Source organism: Cariama cristata, unplaced genomic scaffold, assembly GCF_000690535.1.
Source record: "Cariama cristata isolate BGI_N322 unplaced genomic scaffold, ASM69053v1 scaffold15356, whole genome shotgun sequence".
Classification (NCBI taxonomy): Eukaryota; Metazoa; Chordata; class Aves; order Cariamiformes; family Cariamidae; genus Cariama; species Cariama cristata.
The window spans coordinates 42,898-51,631 of record NW_009621686.1 but is presented as its reverse complement, the minus strand read 5'-3'; the positions used below and the strand labels follow the sequence as shown (position 1 = coordinate 51,631).

The following is an 8,734-nucleotide window of genomic DNA, read 5'->3' as shown; positions in this document are numbered from 1 at the left end:
ACAAAAAAAAAAAAAAAAAAGAAAATCAGTGCCGACAGGGACATTAAGGGAACGCAATGTGCTGTTGACTCTGGACAAGTCCACCGAGCCAAAGACACGGTGGAAACCTGCAGGCCGCAGCCCTGAAAGAGCCGGTGGGCACGGGAGGGGACCACAAAGGAGAACAAGAAGAAAGGGTCTGTTTTTTCAATGCAGACCTGTTTATGAAGTGAGAAATGGTTTCAGGGCAGCTGCTGCAAATTCTTTCACTAGCTTATATTTCCATTTGCTTCCTTTTTAAAGAATTTGTTTTATGAGCACAGCGTTTGTCAGGTCATTAGCTTCTGAGGGCATCTGGTACCAATTGTAGCCCTCTCCCCTCCCCTCCCGCAGTCACCTTCTCCGAGCAGTTGTTTTGCTCCCTGCCTGTGCCCCCAGCGCTCGCACGCTCCCGTCCCCGACTCCACCTCCCTGTGACGGAGCCGCTGTCCTAAACCTCCTCGTGTGTGTGTGTCTGCACACGCATGGACAAAAGGGGCTGAGTTTCTCCTCTTTCCAGCCTTGCTCTTGCATCCCATCCCCTTCCTTACCAGCCACAGGCACGAAGGGAGCTGCAGCTGGCGCGCAGCATCCCTCTGACCATGGTGTTGGGTGCTACATCAACACACCACTGCAAGAAAGTCCTTACCCCTGGGTGCCTCGGGGCACATCTGGTCAAATTGTAGACCATATGTTGGGAAGCGGGGCTGGAAGATGCGTGATGGGTTCACCAAGCAGCTGTAGGCTACAAGGCAGCTGGGTTGCCAGACTGGGACCCCAAGATCCTCAACTTCATCTGCTCATGATGTTGCGTTGAGTTATGGTGTGTGTGCTCATCACAGCACTGGTTTGACGGGGGGTGGTGGCACCTTCCAGACACATCCAGCCAGGCCAACTGCTTGGTTGGAGCAGCTCTGCTGGTGCTGGCACATTGTCTAGGGCGGCCTCGGCAGTCGGGACAACGCTGTTTATTGAATAACAAGTAATGAAGCGCTGATCCTTTTCAGCACTAACAGGCGCATTTTGGTTTTCCACCAGTTTGGAAACGTAACTGGCAATGTTGGTATAAAGTAGATCGAGAGATCAGCAAGTTTCTTACTGTATTACTATATATGCAAAATGTTGTATAGATTAGTTATACATAAGGGATTGATAATTATAGGTCATAATATCAAAATCTTTCTTTTTATATACACCACACATTTTTTTACGTGCATATAGATATATTTTAGAAAAAAGTAGCTTTCTCTTTGCCCCAAAAGATGACTAACTTGCCTTTTTCTCTGTGACTAACACCCCCCCTCCCCATCCCACAAATACCCACTAGGTTTTATTTTGGAAATGATCCAAGACCTATCGACTCAAGTTCTGAGAAGCTGTTCTTATCCTACACGTAGCTTTGAAGTCTGGTGCTGCTATTCCAGACCTGAAGAGGGGCTCACATCACTGAAAACTGCCTGATTTTCTCAAATATACCAGTAAACTTAAAAAAAAATATATATATATATATGTCATCTCTACTTACAAACTTTGCCTTGATCATTTCCTTTGTTATTATCAGCATCATCACGACTATCACTGCAGTACTCTGGGCCAGAACACCCTTAAGTCTGATGATGTACAAGTGCTGGACAAAAAAAAAAAAAAGCCATGTGGCCTGGCCTCATCATGATCCACATGTGTTACCAGGGTTCGGGTAAAGTGATGGAATAAATCACTGCTCCCAGCCGCTGGAACACCCTAACGAAGGCTGGACGAGGAAATGGTGCAGTTAGCCCAGTTCTGATCTCAGCATGAAGGAGCTCTTTCTCCTTTTGATGATAAATGAAATTCCTGTATCGCAGCTGCAAACTCCTGACTTTTGCCCATTTCTGATTCAGGCCGTATAAGATGTGGGACGAGCCAATATTTTTTTTTTCTGCATGAAACATCAAAAAAATTTCCATTTTTATCCCAGCATCTTTTGAAGCTCAAACTAATGATTTGTCAACAACATTTTTACAAAATACCAAGTTTTTTTCTCCTAACTTATTCCACGTCAGCACCAGCCTGCATGATTTTCTGGGCTCACCAAGTCCCATAACTCATAGATCAAAGAAAGTTTCAGATCTGGCAATTTGTGAAATTCTGCTTAGTGATGGCCCTAACTGCTCTGGAACGGTAAGAGCTTTGTTCTGAAATGCGATCAATTCTACAAACTAGAGCAAAACTTTTCCTTTAGGATCCTTCATCTTTCTAGAATAAAAGTAGGAGGCAACTGCCAGCAACGGCGTGGTGCCAGTGGTGGCAAGGCTGGTAGGGAGATATCATTTTGTTGTGACAAAACCCAAATTCTGAAAAGCTGAAATGTCACACTTTACAGCAAATATTTCATGGAACCCAGGAAATACTGATGGATATACCCAAGTCAAGCTAAGCCAAGCCAAATACAGTGCAGCTGCCTAAAGTATAATAAATCATCCATGAATTGCTGTACTATCTACCCAAGCTTTTCAAAAGATTGCTGCTAAAACAGCCCTTATCGTCAAGCTCCAACTCTAACAGGGGAAAATTATTGTAAGAAGTTCATCTAATGGTGCAAATTTTGGGGGGAAGAGTGGGTTACAGGAGATGTTGATGGAAAGGTAAAGGCTTCAGCCAAACTGAAGTTAAAAGTAGTCACTGCATGTACTCTGGTGGAGTCTGGATTGTAGCACTGAACATCAGTGAGATAAAAGATGTTTACCTCAATGTGGTCTAGCAAAAGAGAATAGCTAGGAAGTGAGAAAAGGTGTTTTGGAAACACTTGGGAATTTCTCCCCTCAGGCATGTTTCTCGTGAAGGGGAAAGGTCTCACTTTTCCAGTAAATCTGATGGCAACCGTCCTTGTGGGAGCAGGCTACGTGTACAGACCCAACGGTGGTGATGCTGCTTGATTACAATCTTCATTGAGGTTGCCGTCTCAAGAAAAGATGTTTGCTTCTGTACATGACTCCCAAAGAAACTTGGCAAAAAATAACATCCTTGTGAGTCACCCACTGTCATCTAACTCACAGATAGAGAAAAGGCACCAGTAAGATGGTAGATGACCTGTTGGCCCCTCTGTAGCCGTAGCGGAAAAGGAAGACAAAGAAGTGAGAACAGATCAATCTTAATGTGTTTCCAGACAGCTCCTTTCCGTGTTTGTTTTTTTTGTTTTGTTGTTTGCTACACCAAAATAGATTTATAGAAGCACAGAAAGTGAGGCTGAATGTGATGTCACATTTGGTCTAGTCAGCTTCCCAGCCTGAGGCAGGACGGACCGTACCTTCATCGCTCCTGAGAGGAGTTGTCCTGACTCCTTCCTGAAGGCAGATGGCCCACCTGCCCATCGTGAGGCCAGCACGCAGGTAGGATTTATCTGCCAATATTCATCAAGGGTACATATTCAGCTATCCCAAAGAACGCCTTTATCCATATCTGATCCCCACAGCATCACACTGTACCTCCTTTTTACCACCTCCTATTGCATCCAGAGGGATTCACTTCTGATCCACAGCCACCACCAAGAAACACATAGAAATAGCAGAGGAACTTCACAAGGGAGCTGCAAGCAGAAGCCATAGCTGGATGGGAAGACTTCTGCTATAAGATTTAAGGAGGAAAAAATATTTATCGTGACAGAGAGGAGATAGTGAGAGGATCTGATCACTCTGTACAGACACACACGCAAAGAAATGTGTGCTGGCAGGAGGCGTTTAGACCTTTCTGACAAGGATGGAGCAAAAGCAACAACTTTCATCTTTAAATCAGAGGCAACTTCTCAGCAGAGAGGGTTACTGGATACAAGAATAGCTCAGCAGGGGAGATGGTGGACTCATCACCTCCTGCAGCCTGTAACACAAGATAAGAGAGCCTTCTGAAGGACACGTTTAATCCAGTTTCTGTGAAAAATGCTAGTGCCTGTGTGTGCCATTAGGGAAGGCAGGGCAGAACAGGGGCAGGGTGGTGGCAGCGGTACGCCGAGGGCTCTGCAGGCAAACCTCAGGGTCTCCCAGTGCTTATTGCATTCTTCACCAGATACAGGAAGGACAGAAGGCTTGGTGTGACTCACGTAATGTCCATACTGGTAAGAGAATAAGGAACCAAGACAAAGCTTCAGGGTTTCACCAGGAGCTGTGCCAAGGTCAGGAAGGAAACCTGCCTTGCACCTCACACAACAGCTCTGTGGTGTCATTCACCTTCCCTTGATGTACCAGGGGCTGGCCACGCTTGGAACAAGTTTATCAGACTGCGTGGCCCTTTCCATGAGGTGACACCAAGCACCCTGTTTCTAAGCTGTTTAGCTGTTGCGTTTGACTCAAGACCGAATCAGTGAAAAACTTTTGTGTTGGGAGATATTTTTTCCTAGGCCAGACTGGCTAGTCTCAGGGAAAGGCAGAAGATGCCTTGAGCATCCTAGAACAAAACCAATATACAAAGCATTAAACTCAAGACGCTGACTAGGCTGCAGAGAGCAAACAGAATGCGGCAGCCCATGAAAAAGGTCCCTCCACCTCCAAGGGTTTCCGTCGTCACCTTCCAGCTAGACAGTGAAGGCAATGATCAAGTCCTACAGTAAAGCCTTGGTCACAACCACCTATCAGTCCCCACAAGAGAAGCGCCAGAGGCCAACAGGCTTTGATGCCAGAGGATAGGCACCTTCAGAGGTCTCAAGGGCAGAGGCAAAGACTGAGGTGAGCCCATGCCCCAGGAAAGGCAGTGATCAGGATACCCTAGGCTTGGTTCTTGAGAGGTGTTTTCCTCCAGGCCAAGGAGAGAGGATGTGCATGGTGCAGTAGAGACACAACCTGCTCTGATGGGCCTCACGCTGCACCCAGGAGGTTGCATGTGCCTGAGAGAAGCAGGGAACAGACATCCAGGCAATGTGTGCTGTCCTCACGACAGAGGATTCTCAATGACGGCTGCACTCCGCATGCACGTGGAGCCTGGCTGGGAGGACAGAGTGGGGATAGAGGTACATCTTGACCTGAGCGTGTCTCAGTCCGTTGGGGATGACCTTGGGATCCCAACACAAGGGTCCATCCACTCTGTGTGTGGTTCCTGGCCACGGGACACCCTAGGCCAGAGGGAAGGAAATTAAATACCAGCATCTCTACCTAGGGTCCCCATCAATTTTCACACCAGCACAGATGCATTTCGCAAATTGACTCTGCATAAATCTGGTGCCTGGAAGAAAGAGAACAAACCAAATAAAAACCTGCTTGGGAAATAGCCCTCTTCTCTTTGCTAAATAAAGTTTAGCAATTAAAAATATGTAAACAACTCATTCCTCCATCTGATTTTCTCTCCCTGACATCCACTTTCCTTATAAAAGGAATCCAAACCAGACACCCCTCGGTGCATTGAACCCACTTATGTGGGAGTAGAGGAGGGTGCTCATACAGGGAACAAAAACACAATGCAGATTGCATTTTGTAGCACCTTTCCCGTTAACTCGCCAAGGCATTTCCGAGCATATGCTAACATAAAGTAAAGCACACTAAAAATAAAACCAAGCTAAAAATAAACATAACAGAGGAAATGAAAAATGTTCCCCTTGTTCAGTATATAACCTGTACCAAGGAAAACAGGAGGGACTGTGGCTCAGTTTTAAAACACAAAGAAAAGGACGAACGCTGGAGAGTTTGAGTTTCCTGGGTGGAAACCTGTTAAAAGTCTGATTTCTACCTGACCTTGTAAGGTTGCAATTGGTTACAGAAAACAAAGACAAGGCCTGAGCTGCTGGCAGAGACAGTAGAGAGGGGTTCCTGGTGCTGGTAGCGAGGTGTGAAGAAGGGACACCACGCTGCTTTGGTTTGCAAGTGCTCTTCCAACCTTCAGTGCCTCAAGCAGGTCTGAAAGCAGAAGGCAACTCTTTTTTCAAAGTAAGGATGTACTTTTCTAGTGTCAAACGCCTGCTGCATCATCACCTGGAGATGGCTGCATTTCATCAGCAAAAACATTATCTCTTTGTTTTCCTCAGCCTGCAAAGCACTTTGAGATCCTTCAAGATGAAGGATGCTACAGAAATACCAAGCCATCATATATTTATTATTTTGGCAACGAGCATTTCTAGACTGAAGTCAGGAAACCTCATTTCTTTGTTGCCTTTGTTATTATCCCTTTCTTGGGTTATTTTGGGAAAGCACTCATCGCATGTACTGTGCATATGAGGCTGGGTGCGTGGAAGCAGTCAATTCAATTCTTTACAGGAATAGCACAGATCTTCTGTGACCTTTTACAGTTGAATGTCTCTAAACCTCTTAAGATTTTATATTACGGGATTTTAATCGGGGATTTTTTCCCCAGACTCCACCTGCCTTTTATGAAATGGATTATTAGCCCTTAAAAATAAAAATACTGCTGTACGTTAGTTTTGGAGATGAAATAGATTTTAAAAATATAATAAGGTGGGGATACTTGGATGTTTCCAGACTTAAAAGAAGCAGATCCTTTATTATTAGTAAGGCTACCGGAGGTTGTAAGCCTAACCCCGCTCTAACTATTCCAGCATTTTGTCCAGAAAAGCACTACTATAAATAGCATTTCCTACTCCAAAATCTCTGGGGATCTGATTTACTCTGAGTGTTTGCTAAGGGCACGTGTGTAACTTGCAATTCAGCATACCGCAGCTAAGCCAGGGCCACAAGGAGCCCGCAGGATAGCAGCAAGAGGAGGAGAAGAGGTGAGGATCCTTCTAGGTCCTGCTGTGCCCACACAAAGGGGAGAGCACACAGCTCTGTGCACTTTGGCGATATGGCAACTGGCTTGTGCTTCAGCTAGAAAGAGACTTCTAAGATAAAAAATCTGTTTTCCTCTTTATTTGTCCCTATATGAGCTTCTCCCCATCCATAAGTGACACTCAGCTGTGTCCGGTCAGTCTGTTCCTCCTTGCAGTCACTTCTGAGGAGGAGGGGGAAGCTCTCAAGCAATGAGAGCTCAAAATTATTTTAAACGATGAGAAAACGTAATTGGAAAACCACATCAGCTGGCTGTGGTCTTAAAAGCATGTGTGTACATAGCTGTAACGGCTACCAGGAGGAAACGGACTGCATTTCAGGTGGACGCTGATCCTTTAATGTAAGGCTGAGAATAATATTTATATGCTGAATCACTAAGACTTATGTTTCTGTAGAAATCACACATGCACTTAAAAAAAAAGAGAAAGTGAAAAGCAGCTGCAGGATATCCGTGGCTTCCAGAACCCTGCATAAATCAATTGTACCTTGATACCACAAGCTTTTAGACAAACACACTCACACTCATTCATTCTCAGGGATGTTTGTCCACCCAGGGCCATCAACAGAAGAAAAATGACAGTAGCAGTGATGCAATGACCCTAGCCAAAGCCCTTCATTCTTAACGCCCCCACAGCTCCAGCAAAGCTTGGACCCAAAATCAGGATTCCCAGTAGTGCGGTTTGAGTAACTGGCTGAACCAGAGCCCTGGATCGGCACATTTGTAACTTCAGGGAGCCTGGGATCCGAAAGCAAAGCCAGACTTGGCAGGTCTGGCCGTCATCAGCCCCGCTACCCCTGTAGGACAAAGCTGAGCACCATCCTTTCATTCCTCCTTGGGTCCGTGCCTCTGCTCAGCATGCTCTTTCTGCCTTGTTTATTTAGTCTATTTTGGACAACAGTCCTTTCCCATCCTTTTGCCAGCACGACCCGCTCAGAGAGCGGCGCCCGTTCTACAAACGCCGCCTCTCACTTGCTGCTTTACAAAGACAGGCACGTGTCTGTGAGCGCCGGACATCAATAAATTAAAGCGCTGCCGCTACTATTATTGTTATTGCCACATTACAACAGGGGCAGGGTGAGACTTGGTGAGGAGCCTGGGACAGATGGGGAGCCAGCACAGAGCCGAGGAGGAGGAGAGCTTCGTCCCCACCTCCTGCAGCGTGGGGAAGACTGGAATGGATGGAGACGGAGCTTGTAAAGCATATGCGGAAGAAACCAACATTTCAGCTTCAGCAGTACTACTTGGTGATAACTCCTCAGCAGAGGGAGCTTGGTTTTCCCACCAGGGAACAGTCCTTTCACGTAGTCTCGTGCAGATGCACCGGCCACCCACAAAATCAAGATAAGCAAATTAAGACTCATTACACCAGATTTTTCCAACAACATCTTAAAAGCCACCTGAGAATAGTCACGAAACAGTGAGTAGATGAAAACTCGAGAACTGAAGCACAAAGCCCCAGGAGAGAGAGGTACTCTGGGTGCCCGTTGGGAAGTGCCCTGAGGAGACCATACCTGTAGCGCTGATGGTCACGCTCCTCCTGGTGTTGCAGGAGGCAGGTAGTGGTATCAGAGGAGCCAGACTGAGCTGAGGTCCGCAAGGCCACGGCTGCGATGCCCACGAGTGGGGAGGAGAAGTTGAGCAGCACCGAAGCAGCCCGGTGGGATGAGTCCTCCTGGCCATGGGTCACGTTGATGACAAGGGGGTTGTGCTGGCATGACAGTTCGTACATCCCTGAGAGACGGGGCAAAGAAAGAAGCCACTAGCTCAGCTCTAGACATATTTTCTCTGCTTTTGATTTACCTCTTCCACTCCCCCACACATCCCAACAGACCAGCTTGGGAAGCAGAAGATGCTGCAAGGGGGGGGGAGAGAGGAGAGCAGCACCCCATCCAGCGAGAGATCGCAGCAGTGGTGGAGGCTCCTTGTGTCCCTGCTGGGACAGCACAGACTGGTGCCACAGTCCATAGTTTGCTCA

General features: G+C 46.7%; 1 protein-coding gene across 1 annotated transcript in view; it reads right to left on the bottom strand.

Annotated features, from left to right (window-relative positions):
• LOC104163172 (pappalysin-2-like) overlaps positions 1-8,734 on the bottom strand; it is a gene marked incomplete at its 5' end in the record, with an annotated part of 58,879 nt that overhangs the window by 7,256 nt on the left and 42,889 nt on the right. Inside the window, 1 exon segment of the mRNA XM_009702079.1 lies at positions 8,271-8,502. Coding sequence (XP_009700381.1) covers positions 8,271-8,502 — 232 coding nt within the window.